Source organism: Portunus trituberculatus, chromosome 46, assembly GCF_017591435.1.
Source record: "Portunus trituberculatus isolate SZX2019 chromosome 46, ASM1759143v1, whole genome shotgun sequence".
Lineage (NCBI taxonomy): Eukaryota > Metazoa > Arthropoda > Malacostraca > Decapoda > Portunidae > Portunus > Portunus trituberculatus.
Genome location: NC_059300.1, coordinates 7,125,757 through 7,145,979, shown reverse-complemented (window position 1 = coordinate 7,145,979; position 20,223 = coordinate 7,125,757). Strand labels below are relative to the sequence as shown.

The window sequence follows — 20,223 nt, the reverse complement described above, 5'->3', positions numbered from 1 at the left end:
AGCGCTTATGTGAAGAAAATTCTGGAGTTAGAAGGTAAAATTGAAAAACTGTTTGAAAAGTATGAGGGCCTGGAAACGAGTTATGACAATGTAAAGAGACTGTGCCGATATGAAGAAGGAAAATGCAGCACTGAAAGAGGAAGTTAAGCTAATTAAAGTGAATTGCGAAAAATGTGGAGAATCTCTAGGAAAAGTGATGGAGAAGCAGGCTGAATGGAAAAAAGTCAGGAAGTGGAAAGAAAGGAGGTAAATTACAAAGTTGCAAGTCTGGAAAAGGAAATCAAAGAGTCAGGGAGAAAACTTTGGGCCTTGCTGAAATTATAGATCAACAGATCATAGAAGAGAAGATAGCTGAGAAAGTGGTGAAGGTTATTAAGTCAAATGAGACATTGGTGAGGGAAACTGTAGACAAAAAGAGATGTGTGGTGATATTTGGTGTGGAGGAGGATAAGACACCGAGTAAAATGGAGAGAGAGAAAACATAAAAAGGTGATAAATAATATCATTAATGTGGTGCAAGAGGAGGAAAAGACCTAGTACAAGAAATAGAGGACTTCCATAGAATTGGAAAGTTCACAAGAGAAGGTATGAGGCCAATAAGAATCAAACTTAAGTCACAAAAGGATGTAGATGAATTGGTGGAGAAGTCATGGAGGCTAGCCCAGCAGGAAACAACAAGGAAGATTTGGTTGAGAAGAGATCTCGGTGAAAAGGAAAGAGAAATGTTAAATGAGTTGAGAAAGGAGGCTTTGAAAAAAATGAAGAGAGGACAGAAGAAGAGAAGAAAGAGTTTTTCTGGAGAATCTTGGATATGAGACTGAGGAAGTGGTTCATAACCCAGAAAAGTACAGCAAGAAAGGACTAAAGAAACTTACATATGAGCGAAATGTAATGTATTCCAACATAAATGGAGTGATATCGGGATTTTAGAACTCAACGATTACTTGAGGGACAAGAACCCAGATATTGTGGGTCTTACTGAAACAAAACTGAGAGAGGGAGAAGACCTGATGAAGGTTGGAGAAGGAAATATAACGTTTGGAAAAGAAATAGAGTAGGTAAGATGGGAGGAGGAGTGATGTTGCTGGTTAAAAAGATATAAAGGTGGATCAAGTGAAAAAGGTATGGGAAAGGCAGAAGTGCTAAAGATCAGAGCAGAAACTAATGAAGGAAAAAGAGGCACTACATAGTGGTGTACGTACCACCTAAGACAAATGCATGGTCAGTACAGGAATATGAAGAAATGATAAGTGATACAGGAACATGTCTGGAAGAAATGTTGGGTGGCTGTGAACGAACTATAATGATGGGAGATTTTAATTGTAAAGAGGTGTGTTGGGAGGACTGGTCAATGGAAGGATCAGAGACAACATGGGGAAATACACTATTGACACTGGCAATGGAAAATGTGTTAACTCAGTGGGTCAAAGAAGATACTAGGTTTGGAGGAGAGGGAGCATCGTCAAGACTGGACTTGGTCTTTAGTACAGAGCCAATGGTCATTGAGGAGATGAGGGTGGAGTGCCCTTTAGCAAAGAGTGATCATGCAGTTTTGGAGTTCAAGGTGATAGACGAAGAGAAATCTAGAAGAAATGAAGAATATAAAGTGGGAAGATGGAATTATGCCAAGACAGATTTTGGAAACCTAAAGAAATTCTTTCAAGAGACAAATTGGATGAAATTCAAGAGTGCTAAGGAGCAAATGAAAAGTGGAAGGAATTTATAAAAATATACAAAGAAGGTGAGAAAAATTTGTACCAATAAGACAACATAGAGAAGTTGGAAAGCAGGACTGGTTTAACGATAGATGTGAAAAGGCTAGAACAAGAAAAGAGGATGCATGGAAGAGGTGGAGAAGGAAAAGACGGATTAAGCAGTGGGAAAGTTACAAAAGAGCAAGAAATGAATATGTGTTGATTAGAAGAGAAGAAAGAAAGAAACAAGAAAAGGATATAATTGATAAATGTAAAGACCAACCAAGGCTTTTTTACAGACATGTGAACAACAACATCAAAAATAGAGAAAGTATTGAAAGTTTAGAAGTAAATGGAGTATACAGTGAAGATCCCAGGGAAATGGCAGAGGCTATGAATGGATGCTTTCGGAAGGTATTCACAAAGGAGACTGCTTTTGACAAACCACTGGTAATGGAACAGAAAGGGATTATGAAGGAGTTTCAAGTAACGGTGGAGGAGATCAAGAACATGATGGGGAGTTTAGAAGTGAGAAAAGCTGTGGGACCTGATGGGGTATCAGGATGGATTTTAAGAGAATGCAGGGAGCAATTGGCAGAAAAAGTTTGTGAAGTAATTGATGCCTCATTAAGGGAAGGCGTAGTGCCCCAAGACTGGAAAAGAGCTAACATTGTCCCAATCTATAAATCAGGTAACAAGAGAGACCCATTGAACTATAGACCAGTGTCACTTACAAGTGTGGTAGCTAAGATGTGTGAGAGGGTGGTGAAGACTAGATGGACAGACTTCTTGGAGAAAAATGACATACTTTGTGAGTGTCAATTTGGTTTTAGGAAAGGGCGTTCATGCACGACAAACCTGATATGTTACTATTCGAGGGTGATAGATGTAATACAGGAAAGAGATGGTTGGGCTGATGGAATATATCTGGATTTAAAAAAGGCCTTTGATAAGGTACCACACCAGAGACTGATCTGGAAACTTGAAATGGTAGGAGGAGTGCATGGCAGTTTACTAAAATGGATGGAAGACTTTTGGTAGGAAGAGAAATGAGAACAATAATTAAGGACAGACCATCAGAATGGGGATTGGTGGAGAGTGGAGTTCCACAGGGATCAGTGTTGGCACCAGTAATGTTCGCAGTCTACATAAATGACATGGTGGATGGGGTGTCCAGTTATGTGAGCCTATTTGCAGACGATGCAAAATTGTTACGAAAAGTGAGATGTGACAAAGATTGCGAACTACTCCAGGAAGACTTGGACAGAATATGGAAATGGAGCTGTACATGGCAAATGGAGTTCAACACGACAAAATGCAAGAAAATAGAGTTTGGCAAGAGTGAAAGAAGAATCAGGAGTATGTACAAGATAGGAAATGAAGACATAAAACCAGTCATGAAGAAAAAGACCTTGGGGTGACAATTACCAATGACCTATCGCCAGAGAGACATATAAACAAAATAATTGGAGAAGTATTGAACTTATTGAGGAACATAAGAGTGGCGTTCGTATATCTAGATGAAGAAATGATGAAGAAAATAATTACTGCAATGATAAGACCGAGGCTTGAATATGCAACAATACAGTGGGCTCGAACTTAAAGAAACACATAAGGAAACTAGAGAAAGTACAGAGGGCTGCAACGAAAATGGTGCCTGACTTAAGAGATTTGACTTATGAAGACAGACTGAAAAGAATGCAACTTCCAACCCTGGAAAACAGAAGAGAAAGGGGAGACCTGATAGCAATATACAGAGTGATGATTGGCATGGAAAAATGGATAGGGAAGATCTGTGTATGTGGAATGGAAGAATGTCGAGAGGGCATGGGAAAAAACTAAAAATGGCCACTTATAGGAGAGATGTGAAAAAATATAGCTTCCCTCATAGAAGGGTGGAAGCATGGAATAGTTTAGACGTGGAAGTGGTCAACGCAAGGAATATTCATGATTTTAAGAAAAAGCTGGACATTAATAGATATGGAGACGGGACAACACGAGCATAGCTCTTTTCCCGTATGTTACAATTAGGTAAATACAATTAGGTAAATACACACACACACACACACACACACACACACACACACCGTGTAGTGTAGTGGTTAGCACGCTTCACTTACAATCGAGAGGGCCGGGTTCGAGTCCCGATAAGCGGCGAGGCAAATGTGTGGCCCTTATTCACCTAGCAGTAAATAGGTACGGGATGTAACTCGAGGGGTTGTGGCCTCGCTTTCCCGGTAGGTGTTGTGTGTTGATGTGGTCTCAGTCCTACCCGAAGATCAGTCTATGAGCTCTGAGCTCGCTCTGTAATGGGGAAGACTGGCTGGGTGACCAGCAGGCGACCGAGGTGAATTACACACACACACACACACACACACAAGTAATGAAACTTTGCATAATGGCGCCAAACTTCCCAGAAACTATTTACACGAGAGAGAGAGAGAGAGAGAGAGAGAGAGAGAGAGAGAGAGAGAGAGAGAGAGAGAGAGAGAGAGAGAGAGAGAGAAGAGAGAGAGAGAGAGAGAGAGAGAGAGAGAGAGAGACTGGGTTGATGAAGAACAGAAAACATAAACAAAGACTTCTCAATCACTTGAATTTTGTCTTCACGTATATATATATATATATATATATATATATATATATATATATATATATATATATATATATATATATATATATATATATATATATATATATATATATATATATATATATATATATATATATATATATATATATATATATATATATATATATATATATATATATATATATATATATATATATATATATATATATATATATATATATATATATATATATATATATATATATATATATATATATATATATATATATATATATATATATATATACATTAAACAAAACAATTTTTCTTAAGAATCAAATGCTTTTGTGCAGATCTCAGCTGGAATAAACAAAGAATTGTCACTGTTATAGTAATGCCGTCTAACTGACAAGACAGCACACATTGCCTTCCTGACGACATTCATCATGCTGTCCTGGTAGGTGAAGCACCTCTGTGCTGCGATCAGCAGTCATGACAATATAGCGGCCAAAACAAATATTTCACAGAATCTCATAACTCGAGGTTTGCCATATCAGAATCTTGACATCATGTTATTCTAAATAATTTGCATAATTAGAAAAGATTACTAGCTTTTTTACCTGTCATTTAAAAATATCTGTAAATTTGATAGTTGACGTATAGCAATATACTATAACTTTGTGCAGAAGTTTCTTGTTATGTCCTACTCATTGTCAGCAATTGAAGAGGATCCAAACTGTCAGTGTTTGCTGGCTAGTTTAATCAAGGAGATGGTCAGCATCGTCTTGTGGTACAGAGTAATTGTCTCTAAACACTATATTACAATGTATCTATTCATTTACCATGCTTTTGCTCCTTCCAGTATTTTTTTTGTTATTTTACTATGGTATTTCTTTATAGTTACTTGGAGTTTATATAACTAACATCACTACATAGAGGAAAATATAGTCACCTGGTGTACCAAGCCCTTTAATTTTCAGACTTTAATACAGCACACAACCTTAACACACACTTCACCTCCCCTTTGCAGAGGTTAATGCTTCACAAAGAAAGTGTAAGGGCAATTTTTTTCAGTTTTCTTTAAGAGCAAAGAGAAAATTTGCAGCTCAAATCGAAATAGTCTGAGGGTGCTGTAGTGTTTTCATCACCGTGTCCCTTAGCAGTGTCTTGCTATAGCCTGAACAAGGTATGCTTTAAAACTAAAAACTCGTCAGGATGGTCACTGTCAATTAGTTAACACCATCAGGTATCTATCACACCAATAATGTCTATGCAGAATAACTAAGATGGTAATAGACAATTTCATTATCAGACTTTGACTTCTAAGTTATGAAAATAAACTCATTTATGGAGCTTCATATGAGGCGTTCAGAATAGTAGTGACATAAGCGCCACCCTGGACGATTTTGAGGTTTGTATAGCATTTTCTTCGTCTCACCTTCAGCTTTCTGAATCTGCAACATCCAAGTCAAAATTCAGCCAGCAACATGGTCGAAATTCCCATTCTTTGGAGGGGTACGCACGGCTGTGTGACCATCAGCAAAAAAAAAAAAAACTCACGCTCACTTAATAATGACATATGTACTCGGGCACGCAATGGGAGGCCTGCATTTTCACCCTGGTGTGTCTCAATAAGCTGTGGTATAGCACTATCTTCTTCCTATTATGTTTGGCTCACATCTGTGCCCTCAGAAGTATTATGGCGATAAGGATGAAATTCCGCTAGTAGTGAAGGCATTAATCGACCGTATCAGCATCACATTAAAGTGACCGTACAGTAAATTTTACACCAACACATTATGATATCTGGTGGACCTGACAACCACAATGGGAGTTTGGGTCCTCTACCGTTGCCAATATCTATTTAATGAAAAATATTCGTGTGAAATATTTATGAAAATGGAAGACCTGGATTACTTGATTCACACTAAGTAAACCAATCCATGTATTTAGAGATGAGTAATAAAGACCTGAAAGATAAGAGGATGAAATCACAATAATCTTCCTATGCCATTAGCTAACCTAAAGTCACATTTTTCAATAAACCATTGTGTTCTGTCTTGGTTACATCTCTCTCAATACCTTGCTTCTACAATTTGAAACATGACTTACCTTCCAACATAAGGTGTTTCTACTTCCCAGTCACTGTCTTTTGTCTGGTAGCCAACTCTATGTTTTGGAACTTGTGTCTGGTGGCGAGCGAGAGCTGGAGTCCACAAGGAGGTGCTACCCTTGCTTCCGTCTGGTAAGTGGTTTGGTGGAGGCATCTCCGGTGGTTTCTTTAAAGACTTGGAAGCAGTTTCCAGGGCAGCCTTTAGATCCCAATCCGTGTGAAAATCTATATCAAGAAAACTATCAGTTGGCTTCTTTGATTTTATAACTGGATTAGATTTTGGTGGGGAAGGATTACTTCCAGCTTGTAATCCCAATTTTCTACTGGTACTCAAACCTTTACCATCATTTGTGTCATCCATAGAACGATGTATTGACTTGGCAAAAATGTCATCAACTTCATCCCCAACTTCTTCTAGGTCAAGTTCAATGTCATCTCCAACCTCATCCAGTAAGAATTCCTTTTTGGATTTGCTCTCGTCTAATGGATTTTGTTTTACTGCCTTATCTCTAGTTGAAGACAAAACCTGCTCCATTAGTTTTTGAGTTTCAGGATTCATAAAATCTCTTGCTATATGTGCTTGTAACTTAGACAAGGCTTCTTTTTCTACAGTATCCTTGTCAACAATCTTTGATGCAGTCGACAATGGATTTCTTTCATAATCTAAATCTGCATATATATTTTCCAAATCTAATTGCATCTTATATCCTGGATTATTGCAATTCTTATTATGCGATCCTCCCTCAGTTTCAATGACTGATGATGATGGACCTACACTTTTACTACTTTCAGGTGTATGACTTTTGTCCTGAACTGAGAGTGGGCTGCTGCTTTGAGGAGGAATCAATTCTGTTTTACTTTTGGATCTTCCTTTACTAATGCTCCTGCTTCTGCTTCTGCTAGTGCTGCTACTGCTGCTGCTGCTACTACTACTGCTTCTCTTTTTTGGTTTTGGTGAAAGACTTCTACTAAGTGACCGAGATTGGCTGTAACTTTTATTGTGCACTTTGGCTGAACTACGGTTCTTGCTTTTGGATCGGATGGGACTTGAACTTCTGGACTTTATTCTCTCTTGGCTGCAACCTCTATTGATGGGACGAGAAACACTACGACTCTTGCTGCGGTGCCAGGACCTGCTTCTGTTTCTGCTTCGAGAGCGATAACGCGGTGGACTCAGACTTCTGCTTGGAGCTCGGTAGGGACTGGGGCTCCTGCTGCGGCGGTGATAAGGACTGTACACTCTTGTATGATAAGCTGGACTGCGACTTTTGCTTCTGTGATGTTGAGGCGAGCGCCCGCGCTGGAACACTTTCCGATGCCTCGGAGGGCTCTGACTTCGACTGTGGCTCCTCCGGTATCTTGGACGATGTCCGCCCCTCGAGTAATTTTGCTGTAAAGATAAATTCTCTCAGGGTCTAATGGTGAACAATTTTCTCTCAGACACTTAAGGGTATAAAATAATTATTGCAAAGACCAAATTTAGGCATATTCCTATATCATATAAACAGTCTTTTCAGGTACATACAAAGTGATATCCAAGATTGTTTTCATACTTCCATAAAACTGAGTAATTTGTCTGTCAATGTTGATAGCTATGAGAAAAAATTAATGCAACTGAACTTCTCCCAGACTAACACTCAGCTGACTTACTTGATGAGGCCTGGCATAATGATCTCTCGGGCCCATGTTCTTTTGGCTGAAGTGAACCCTGTTGCAGTTCTCTTTCCAGCACCTTCCATCGTTGGGACAGATGAACCCATGGACAAAATTGCACTGGTAATCCCCCTTCTGACATTTGCCTTCCCTCCAAAACCGACATGTTTCATGAGCCTTTTTCCTAAAGTTGTGCTGTTGGAAAATATATAAGCATTATTATTCGTGAAGACATTCATGCAACTCATATTATATAAAGAAAAAAAAAATAAGTGAAAACTTCTTGAAATACTTCATATTCTGTAATCTTTCTTTAATTTGACACAAAATAGTGGCAAAGATACTTTTGAAAGATAAATAACAGCAACTGAATAATATAATAATGGAATAAAGAACAAACACACAATGTGGAGGCAATGACATGAACAATATTAAATTCCAGTAAACAGAACTTTGTCATCACCTTATTTAGCTCCAGAAGCAGAGATAAAGTTTTTAAATAATTTTTGTTTGGTCTATATCTGCACTAGACTGGAATACGTACTATCTAATAACTTTATGAAGACTTTTCCTTTTTCATATACAAGGCCACTTCATTGCCTCTCTTCTTTTCTAATGCAATTTCATTTATAACCACAATATTATTTCACATCACAAAATGGCCCTACCAACACTACATTGCCACATTACATAATCGTACTACCTACTGCCACACACACCTCGTGATGCAGTGGTAGCACACTCGACTCACTATCAAGAAAACCCGAGTTCAATTCTCGGTACAGGTCAGAGGTCATTTGGGCAAGGCTTCTATTCAAGTGTGTGGGCCCTGTTCACCTAGCAGTGATTAGGTACCTGGTGTAAGACGGAAGTTGTCACCTGCTGCAGGATAGGAGAAACAAACTCCAAACAAACAAATGTACACGGGGTGGCATCACCCCAGGGCCTAGGTCACTAGGTTTATCTAGCTCTATAAATAGCTGCCACGCATCATATGTCAGATGCCACCAACGGGGTTGTGTAGCCTTAAGGCGTATGAATGTTAGTATATAAGAATATATGTATAAGTAGGTTTAATATGTAGAGGTTTCAGCTCTGTACCTCTACTCGCTGCCATTCAAATAAACCAAAATATTATTATTATATTAACCTAAAACCTACATCATTTCCACCATCTTATTCTATCTTTATTTTTTCAATAACCACAAGTACTTTGTCTATTCCATATTCTATTCTTTCAAATACAGATAAGCTGAGAATCCTTATAGAGTCTGTTTTAAGTCTTATCAATTATCTTTCCATAATCAACTTTCAAATACCATACTATATACATACGGTGTTGCAGTCCTGCTCTACTTCAAAGGTTAGTCCTCTTCAGAGCATACTAATTCTGACAAAGAAGTTACTACAACAGCGTACTTCCTCTTCTCTGTTTTCTAATATGAACCATCTAGAGCCAAAGGGTTAAAAATGGCACAACATCTTTTGAGTGTTTAAGCTTTAAAGTTTCATAATGCTGTTTCATCATACATTGCACTATGCAAATGTGTTACATAATGACATTTCCCCCTTTGGCTCTTGACACCTCATTATCTTACAAGCAGGATGTTCCTTAAGTCTCCTGAAGAAGTAAACTATGACTTGTTTTCAATGTTTTCAAATGTTTTAATTATATCACATAAAAATTTGTTATCCTGTTTCTCTTTTCTTACTTTTCAATCCTTACTCTACCCTGTTATAGACAAAAATTAAAATAATAAGATCATGCAAACAAAAACCATGTAACTTACACTCATTTTAATGTAAAGCTGTGCTGTGTACCACAGAGAATCCTATGAGCTTTACTCACTGACCTGTAGTATAAGAAAAACAAAATCATTAGTCAGTATTAAGTTTAAAATAACAGTATATATATATATATATATATATATATATATATATATATATATATATATATATATATATATATATATATATATATATATATATATATATATATATATATATATATATATATATATATATATATATATATATATATATATATATATATATATATATATATATATATATATATATATATATATATATATATATATATATATATATATATATATATATATATATATATATATATATATATATATATATATATATATATATATATATATATATATATATATATATATATATATATATATATATATATATATATATATATATATATATATATATATATATATATATATATATATATATATATATATATATATATATATATATATATATATATGGGACAGGATTATTTACAATATTCATGTAATTGAAATCATAATAACATGAACTTTGCTGTATCCAATTTATAACAAACATTGATATTGTCAGTCTTATGGAATAACTCATGAACAATTATTACGACTGGTCTCCTTCAGTCTCTAAAATAGAAAGGACAACAAAATCTGGGTTGCATGAAATGGTGTGGTAGACTTGTACAGAGCAACATTTTTTTTCCCATTTAGTATGTAAAAGTATAGGTCTATATAATGTTTGAAATCAAAGTTTTGGATTTTTTTTTTCACAAAAGGGAAAGCTGCCAAGGGCAACAAAATATTAGAAAAAAGGACCACTGGAACTGCAGGTCCCTAAAAGATTTGAAAGTTAGCCAAAAGCCAGGCACAAATGTCTTGAAACCTCCCTCTGGTAACATAAATCTGATTTTCCCCACAAATAATCTAATCTACTGTACAAAAACTTCCTATGCAAGTAATGATGAAAGAGCCAAACTATATACTTGTGCTAAGAGAATTTCCTATACTGGAATATACTTAGATTTTATGGTAAGCTAGATAAAAGAGAAAGATACTTTTCCACTGGTCATTTACAAGTGGCCTGAGTAATAAACACACTGATACAATTTTACTGATTATGGTGGATTCAACTTTTAATGGTGTTTCTTACTCTGACCACGTACAATCACTATGTAGTATATTATAAATTATCATTTCATTATATACTTCAAATGTAAAATCAAGAGCTGAAGGCTAGCTGTGGGTAAATAGACATTAACACAAAAAAAAACAGCTAAATATGATTCCTGTAATAGCCCTAGCTACACCTAGAATCTGTAAGCCAAATAGTCTTTTAAAAACAAGGACACACCAACCCTCTACCACCATCAAGGACCATTTGATTATCAGGAGATTAAGCTTATGGTGTCCAGCTTTAGATTAGTATTTTCCATGTTGTTTTGAAGATGTGCTACCCTTCAGAAAGTAAACAGTTCATGCAGGGAAGCCAGAGAATGCCTAATATTGCCCAATGCCTCAAAAATTAATTCAATTATCAACTCATAAAATAAATAAGTAAGACAGTGTTTTGAAACTTTCGAAATTAGTATATAAATTTCCAAAGTTTTATTGTATAGAGCAGAGGCAGTAGTATGCGCAATCCTAAGCAGACAATATCAGCTATGAAACCTCCAGAGTGGAATACGACCACTAAAGTTTCACCAGTACTGTAAAATTGTACCTACTATAAATGCAGATATCACACTACCCTCTATCACTGCAGTTTCTCAGTACTGTAAGTGAAGAAAGGTTAGGAAGGCTCAGTGCACCTACTGGCGGATTTACGCGCTAGGGAAATGTCAGATTATCGCACTAAATGCCCAAGTTATTTTTCTCTTATCCAAAAACCTCTCAAAATCATTGCCATTAAGTAGTTAGTATTTCCTCTTGCCTGTCAATGGGAGAGAGAGAGAGAGAGAGAGAGAGAGAGAGAGAGAGAGAGAGAGAGAGAGAGAGAGAGAGAGAGAGAGAGAGAGAGAGAAAATTGAAAACTAGCTTTCTATTTTTACTCTGGGGAAGGGAGGTAGTCAGGTCACCAGGCAGGCATGCAAGTACAAATCGACTCACTTTCTGATCGCCACAATGGAAGTACACACTGAAGCTTCCCTGTCTTACTGTGTGTTGTACAGCCAGACCAAGGGAAAAAGTCTCTCCGTCCAATGATCTTCAATAAATAAGTGGAGCTTGGGGCAATAACTTAAATAAAATGCTGTCTCATCTTACATTTCTTCTCACCACTCACTATGTTAGATTGGGTATCTCAAGAGGACATAACAGTAAATATTATATAAATTACCAGTCTCATTTTCACTTTTATAATCAGCACCTTTACTGTACTTATTTATTTATGACATAATCATCTGCAGAGATCTTCATATCACTTGTGTCCACCGCCACTTTTTTTTCTTTTTAGCGAGATCATGCATTAAATTGAATAGAAAAACTGTTATACCATTTTCCCTTGAAGTAATGAGAGATAATGCAACGTCATACGGATTATCGGCCGCACCTTGTGGGCCAGTACAATTTAGTTTTACTATAGCCTAGTAATGCCCTCCAAGGACATTTTAAGGAGGGTTTACGCACTACTCACACAATTCCTTATTTGTTGAGACTAGACATGTTTATCCATTTGACAGCCAATCATAATAACAACAAATTCATTGACAAGTTATGTTAGTTTCATATGAAAATAGGTGGCACAGTGACTAACACTGACATTCATGTGTACTATTGAACCATTAGCGGACCACAACATACCTCACTCATGGTGAAAAATACAATGTCTAGTTCTCTCTGGTGAACACAGAACACTGGAAAGGAACTGGCGGAAAAATTTGAATTTTGCCTCGTTACTTCCACTCTCTGTTCATATGTTATGGGACTTTACACAGGACATAGCACACAGACCTGCCTGATGCATAGACCCTCCAATACTCTTTCAAATCTAGCAATGCTTTGAACTAAGCAAATGACACTGTTTAAAAAATAATATGTAGGTTTCATAATAGTAATTGTACCTGTGTGGACAAAGCAATGTCTGCTCACCTGGTTGGCTACCCTTTAGCACTTTGTACTACATTGTTGGAGGTACTGGAGAAAAGTAAGGGCAGCACAGTTCAAAAGGTACGCCAGTCAACTAGTTACTAGCATGACAACAGAACAATTATGACGCATAAAAAGACTGAGTTGTGTACCTTTATGAAACATGGAGAAAAATTCAAATGGTTATTAATGTTAGTGAAGTTAGCTATGAGCAATACAACAAAGAAACATTGAAAAGACTTTTACGAAAGTGTAAGTTGTAAGAGAAGTAAAGAAATAAGATAACTAGTCAGGGAATTTGTAAAGAAGTGGACCTAGAATATGATGCAAAGCTGATTTGTATGAGGTGATAGATTTTTGTGCCACAACTTCGTCTGGTAGGGAGTTCCATATACTGGCGCACCGTAGTGAGAAAAATCTCCTCCTGGGCCGGTATTCATACACACACTAAAAGTACACTAATATTTTTTTTAGTTTTACTGTCAGCTAAAAGTAATCGGTAAAAGTGTATACATAAGGAGATAAAAAAAATTTTAGGGAACTTTTACCTAAAAGTAAAAGTAAAGTGGCTAAAAGTAAAAGTAAAATCTAAACCCGCTATATTTGCTACGCTTAGCACTACAATGCAACTTAAATTGCATATTTTCTCACTTAAATATCATGATACATAAAAAGGTACGAAATAATTTTAAAATATCTTTTTTAGCAAAAAAAAATTGGAAACACATGCTTATTTTATGAGTTTAGTTTTGTACATAAGGTGAGTTTGGCCGCTTTGGCGAGATCTCATCCAATGGCTGTATACTCATCAAAACAAAAACAAAGCCACGTTGGAGGCAAGGAAAAGACAATGGAGTTTGAGGACAAGAAGAAGAGGGCTAGGAAGCCCAACTGGACAAGGGACCAATGTTATTTATTGGCGTCCCATGTGGAAGACAACGCTCACATCGTAAAAGGCTGGGGGCGCAAGTATGGTGTCAGGAGCCAGCGCTTCATGGCGTAGGCACTGTCACCCAACAAGTGGCAATCGGGTGGCACGATACCTCTTTCGAAGAGTTGCTTCAGTCCAGACTCATTGAAGACTAGCATCATTGACAGAGCCAGGCCACTTTGCAACAATGTCAAGTATTCTGTAGTATGTTGCATAAAACACAACTTGTACATTGATGCTATGAAACTGTTTCCGGTTTACATATTCAGCTTCGTGTTCCCTTGGGGCTATAATTCTTATATGAGTGCCATCGACTACACCAACGACACCGGGAAACCCTGCAACTTGCATGAATTGTTCTTGTTTCTGCTGAAGTTCCTGCTGGGTGAGGGGGAAATTGATGAACCTCCGGAAATTGTCTCGTTGTGCAAGAGCCTCAAGGGTCTGGGTGATAGCATGGCTAACAGTTGGCTGTGATGTGTCGAAGTCATCGCTACTGCACAACTGCATCTTTCCTGTGGCCAAGTACCATAAGGTGATGGCCACCTTCATCTCAGGAGAGAGGGCTTTGTTCCTAGCAGTTCGACTCCCTAGTGCATCCCTCACAAGATCAGTTACATACAGTATGCCTGCATGGTCAAGTCGAAATCTTTCGATCAGCTCGGAGTCACTGTATTCCGTCAGAAAGTCTCTCCTCTCACGAAAAGTCCAGCGTCGTCGCTGGCGAAGTTGTTGTTGTTGCGCCACCTTGGAGACTTAAAAATACTTTTAAGCTCACTAAAAGGACCCCTCACGACTATTAGCGCTTGGCTACCCGCTAAAAATCTTTTAGGGCTTAAAAGTGTTTATGAATTAAGTTAAAAAAAATTTTAGGACAAAGTAAAATTAGTGGTTAAAAGTTTTTTTTAGCCTGCTAAAAGCATTTTAGACATATGAATCCTCTATTGAACTGTGGGTGATCTGAATTTTGAATCTGTGTCCTCTTGTACCTTGAGAAGGTGCCATGGTAAATATTTCCTCAGGCGAGATACCACACTCTTTGTGGAAAATTTTCCAGTATTTGAGGAGGTCAGCACGCAGCAGTCGCCCCTGGACTGAGTACAGGTCTAATATTCTGAGTCGCTCACCATATGGTACCTCAGACAGGCCCTCAATGTGGCGAGTCCAGGTTCTTTGTACTGATTCCAGCAGATGAAGGTCTCTCAAGAAGCCTGTGTTCCACACACAGGAGGCATATTCTAGAATTGGTCGTATGTGAGTTTTGTAGAGAATAATCATGAAGTCTTGGGATCTGCAGAGGGTGCTTTTGAGAAAATTTGCCGACATTCCAGAGGCTTTGTTGTTGTGGTACAGTGCCAAGGCACTGTACCACGTTGTAGCCTTAACACTACACACTTCTCCTTATTGAGGTCAAGACCCCAAGAGGAAGCAACATCACAAATCTTATTTATGTCATGCTGACAGGACGAAGTTTCAAGGGCCAGTGATAGGGGGGTAGATGGGCTGTACTTCAAGTAAATCTTTAAGTCATCGGCAAAGATTTTACAGTTGTTCTGTATCGTGGATGGCAGGTGGTTAACATGCAGTAGGAAAGTAAGGGTCCCAGTACCGAGCCCTGAGGTACACCACTCTTTACATCCCTGTAGCTGCTTTTAACACCTGCAACAGATATTCTCATGGATCTATCAAGTAGGAAAGAGCAAATCCAGCTTAACAGGTTGCCGGTGATACCAATGCTACGGAGTTTTTGGAGTAGCACTGAGTGGTTAACCACGTCAAAGGCTTTAGAGAAGTCAAATAGAATAACATCAACTACATTTCCAGTGTCAAGTCCAGATGAGACAAAGTCGTAGGTAAGCAATAGTTGATCATCAGCTGTTCTACCGTGCCGAAAGCCAAACTGGTTGGGAGAGAGTAAAGCATTATGTTCAAGAAATGCATAAATGTGTTCAGCCACAATCCTCTTTAATGTCTTGCAGCAGACTGAGGTTACACTTATGGGTCTGTAGTTTAGAGGAGCAGAGCGAGATCCCTTTTTGAAGATAGGTCGAACATCGGAGACTTTCCAAATGTCAGGGATGACGCCATCAGTTAGGCTAGTTGAGAAGATGATAAATATGGGATAAGCAAGAGATGGACAAGAATTAAGAAGTCTGGGATGTAGGTTGTCTGGTCCCATACTTGAGTTGGAGTCAAGAGATTCAAGGCCTATACACAGCAGAGTAAGTAATATTTACATTGTCAAGGGTGCCCTGAAACGTCTGGTGGGGAAAAGGATTTGGGCAGCTGTCTTTGAAGACAGAGGAGAAACTGTTCACAAAAATTTCGGCCATGGCAGCACAATCTTCTACTAGAGAACCATCCGGATGTGATAGGGGGCCCATGGAGGGAGCACCTACTTTTTTGTTACGAATGTACTGATGAAAGGCTTTTGGATTTCTTTTAAGATTATCCATGAGAGTCCTTTCGTAAGCTATCTGGGAGTAGATAAAGTGGTTTCTGTATTGGCGATTGATAATGTTGTAGTTTTCCAAGGCCTGAGTGCATTGTTTGGAGTGGCGCCCATAGAATCTTCTGGTAGACTTGAACAGCTGCCAGGCTGTTGTTCTGTTTTTCTTTAAAGCAGTAGGAGGACTAAGGGGAGAGCTTGGACTAAGCTGCTTGCATAGAGGAATATAAGAGTCTATGAGAGGAGTGAGGATTTGCAAAAGTCTATTGAACTTTGCATCTACTGAAAGATGGCAAAACTCATAGTCCCAGTCAATCTGTGATACGTGATTGTCTATTATTTTGTACTTTCCTCTTTCCCAGGCTCTCTTTTTAATGCAAACGTTGCCATCTTGAGAAGTATTGAATGTGAAATGGTAGGTGAACTTGATGGGGACATGTCCACAACCAGGCAAGGGACAGAGCGACTCAACACTCCCTATTCTGTCTGTTTCCATAGACAAAATTAAATCAAGGGTGTTTCCGGAGGATGTAAAGGTGGGAAAGTCAACCCACTGATGGAGGCCAATAGTGTTAAAGCAATTTGTAAAAGCTAGAGTTAGAGGATCATAGTCTTGGAATAAGACATCTTCAATAGACCAATCAACAGCTGGCAAGTTGAAATCACCCAGTATAAGAACTTCCTTGCCTGTGCAAAACTGTTCTAGGAGATTAATCAATGCTGTATTGTCATTTTGAGTATTTGACGGTGGTCGGTATACAACAATTATGTAACATTTGAGGGAAACTAGGTGCACTATGTGAGTATTGGGACAGTTGCTATCAATGGAAATGAAGGGTATGTTGTCTCTAATGTAGAAACATACGCCATGTTTTCGGACATCTCCAACGTCAGTGCGGGCTATTGGATGATAGCCTTGGACAGACAGGAAAGAGTTAGGAATGCTTGGTAGGAGCCAGGACTCTGTAATTGCCATAATATCTATATCACAGTCATGCATGAGATCAGTTACTTCGTTAACCTTATTTACTAAACTATTTACATTGCACAGACCCACTTTAAGCGTAAGATATTTTTGAAAGTTGGTCGTTTGTTTGTTTGGTTCACTCTCAGTGTAAAAATCAGAAGAGACTGCTCAGGTCAGCCCTGTGGTCTGGAGTATTGTCTTGTGTATCCTGGGCAGGAGTACCAACAGTGGATGAGCTAGATGCCCCAGCCTGTGGGTGAGAAGCACTACCAGGGTATCCAGCAGGTGCTGCCGCAGACTCACGGGTAGATGTATCAGGTGCTGAAGCTAGCTGGTCTTGGGGACCACTGCTAGCTCTAGCTTGTCAACGTTGGGCCAACTACTGTCGCTGGGCATAGGTGAGGTCTCTACTGATGAAGATTCCATCAAACTGAGAATCTTTCAGATTCTTGGCCTTATCAAGTAGAGATTTCCTGACTTCAATGTTAGGGACATTCAACCTATAGAGTTTTCTCTCTCTATTGATGCATTTTAGGTCAGTAAAATCTACAGGGTTTTCCAGCAGATATCGGATCACAGTGGTGAAATGCTGTTTGAAAACAGAGTTATCTGGGGCATCAATACCACGTACAATAAGGGAATTTACTCCCTTCTGTCTTTCATTCATTTCACGAATTTCACCTCTGATCAGTCTCCTAGCATTATCATCAGTGTTGTTAGCTGGGTCAGTAGTGGGGTTTGCAGGACACTGATGACTGGGGGAGTGAGGGTGGAGAGGTTAGCCTCTCAACCTTAGCTGACAAAGTGTGCACGGTTTCACATAACTTCTTCACAGTTTGTAGCAGCTGTTTAAAGGCTGGAATGTCTGGTCCTGATGCAGGACTTGTACATCGGTATTCTGTGCAAACATATGCAATGGCATCCCCACCGAACTGTGCTATCCCCCTAACCATTTTATCAGGCAGTCCCAAACACATGCCAGACGGGCAGAACTAATTGGTACAGCGATCACACCCAATGCAGTCGTCTCCTACAATTTGGTTGCAAGTAGCACAACAATCATCAACACTAGGGTTAGTAGGGTTACTATAGTGGGGTGCCTATCTAGCTGTGAAGGTAGTGTAGAAGAAAGTTGGGGGTTGCCTGTAGGTGTCCGGCCATTACCGCCACCGTGACCGCGACCTCTATTTCCTCTACCTCCACTTACCATTATGGTATTTACTTGTGCTAATGGCTAGAGATTACCAACCAGGTGTTGAGAAGTAGCTGTGGTCCTAGATGGGCAGATAAGTAATGGCTGGTTACAGATAGGACGGAGCACAACAAAACACGTCCGCCTCCCACCCTGACCAAGGGACCCAAAACGCTGTGTGACAAAAAAAAAAAAAAAACTTGTCTAAGTGATCATAAAAACTTGTCCCAGCGAGATTATAAACAACTCTGTTTAAAGTCACGGCCTAAACGACCCTCAGCCCAAAGGGATCACAGCTTACATGACCCTCGGCCAAAAGGGATCACGGCCTAAACAACCCTTAAGCTAAAAAGATCATGGCCTACATGACCTGTCCTCCACACATCCATATGAAACAGTGATTTTATAGCTTCCTTCTTTTCTCAAGTGCCTCAACTAACTGTTCTTAATTATGAATAACCAATGAATAGTTGATAAGGTTTTACTGCATAACCTCATTATCAATGCAGTTCAAATATTTTGTTTATTACTGCACTCACATTATTCAAACTTGACACAAATGAAATTCATATCATACCAAGAGCTGTGTATTTGGATATGCAACAAATATTTGTGCCAAAATCATTTGAAACATATAAAAAATATCTGGTGGAAAATTAGGCATATCATTCATATCATAGTGTAATAGAGAGTAAAAATATAATCTATCAGTAGCCCCAATACAAAAACTCCAGTCATACCGTCTTCAAGTTTGGAACAGACTTATTGGAAACAGGTGCATTGCCAAGAACTGTCAAAAATACACCAATATACATTTTTTCTTTACGTCATTGGTGGAGGTGCTCAGACTAATCTCTGTAATGTGAGGCATTTCGACATTGTGCAGCGCAAGGCAGGCGTGTGTGCGATACTGCTGAACATATATGGTACTGAAAAATGCAAGTGCGAAAGCGGCCACCTTAAATCTACGGCGTGATGCGCCATAGCAGATAATGCGACTTGAATTCAATAATCAAGCACAACACCCAGTAGGCAAGTCCACAGGTTCAATGGTCCACCGCCTGTCTGGCACGGTTCCACCACTCTTCACTGCCAACCCACACCACCAGCAGCACCTTTACCTGCCTAGCTCACCACGGAAACAAAGAGGACCATTAAAATTCGAGACAACTACAACAGAGGTCCGACCCAGCCTACAACTCAACACATCCACACTCACCCGTCACCCTCACCACAACACAACAGTCGATGGCGCTCAGCCACGCCTTCGTCCCGACTCTCAGCCACGACTTTGACTTCGCTCCTCCTTACGTGTTCAATTGCATTTTTTGCGTCCTGAAATGAACAGCAATTTTGAAATATAATTTCATTCTTGTATTGACCACTTGTTAAGTACGTTAATGTATCTATATCAAAATCAAACACCAATGGTGGTTACATACGCAGTCTTTCCTCCAAATCTCTCATGGGTCCTCTTTTTTTTTTTTTTTTTTACCATGTGGGCTTTTCACGGGAATTTATGGGCTAAAGGGGATATTTTTTGGGGCTACCTCCTATCTCAAAGCCCACCCGCTTCCTAGGAAATTATCTTTATTCTATTTCTTCCCATATACATGTGATTGTTTATATATATATATATATATATATATATATATATATATATATATATATATATATATATATATATATATATATATATATATATATATATATATATATATATATATATATATATATATATATATATATATATATATATATAT

General features: G+C 38.4%; 2 protein-coding genes across 5 annotated transcripts in view; both read right to left on the bottom strand.

Annotated features, from left to right (window-relative positions):
• The window catches only part of LOC123519863, a 36,326-nt gene extending 16,565 nt beyond the window's left edge, over window positions 1-19,761 (bottom strand). The window contains exons 1-4 of one of the 4 annotated variants that reach the window (XM_045281454.1): window positions 19,680-19,761; window positions 9,820-9,882; window positions 8,027-8,224; window positions 6,376-7,766 (exon numbers count right to left, since the gene is read on the bottom strand). In XM_045281454.1, coding sequence (XP_045137389.1) covers window positions 6,376-7,766; window positions 8,027-8,224; window positions 9,820-9,825 — 1,595 coding nt within the window. In that variant the 5' untranslated portion in view covers window positions 9,826-9,882; window positions 19,680-19,761. Of the gene's footprint in view, window positions 1-6,375; window positions 7,767-8,026; window positions 8,225-9,819; window positions 9,883-11,943; window positions 13,394-18,517; window positions 18,644-19,418; window positions 19,531-19,679 lie in introns of those variants that run through there. The other 3 variants (XM_045281457.1, XM_045281455.1, XM_045281456.1) reach the window with 3 other exon arrangements.
• LOC123519700 lies at window positions 16,054-17,301 on the bottom strand. The gene has a single exon (XM_045281200.1). It carries the CDS (start codon window positions 17,299-17,301, stop codon window positions 16,054-16,056), a length of 1,248 nt encoding a protein of 415 aa, XP_045137135.1.
• Window positions 19,762-20,223: the final 462 nt, after the last annotated feature.

What these genes read in the sequence shown, in the direction of transcription:
- LOC123519700 (XM_045281200.1), bottom strand. Translation starts at nt 17,301, where the DNA reads ATGCATGACTGTGATATAGATATTATGGCAATTACAGAGTCCTGGCTC.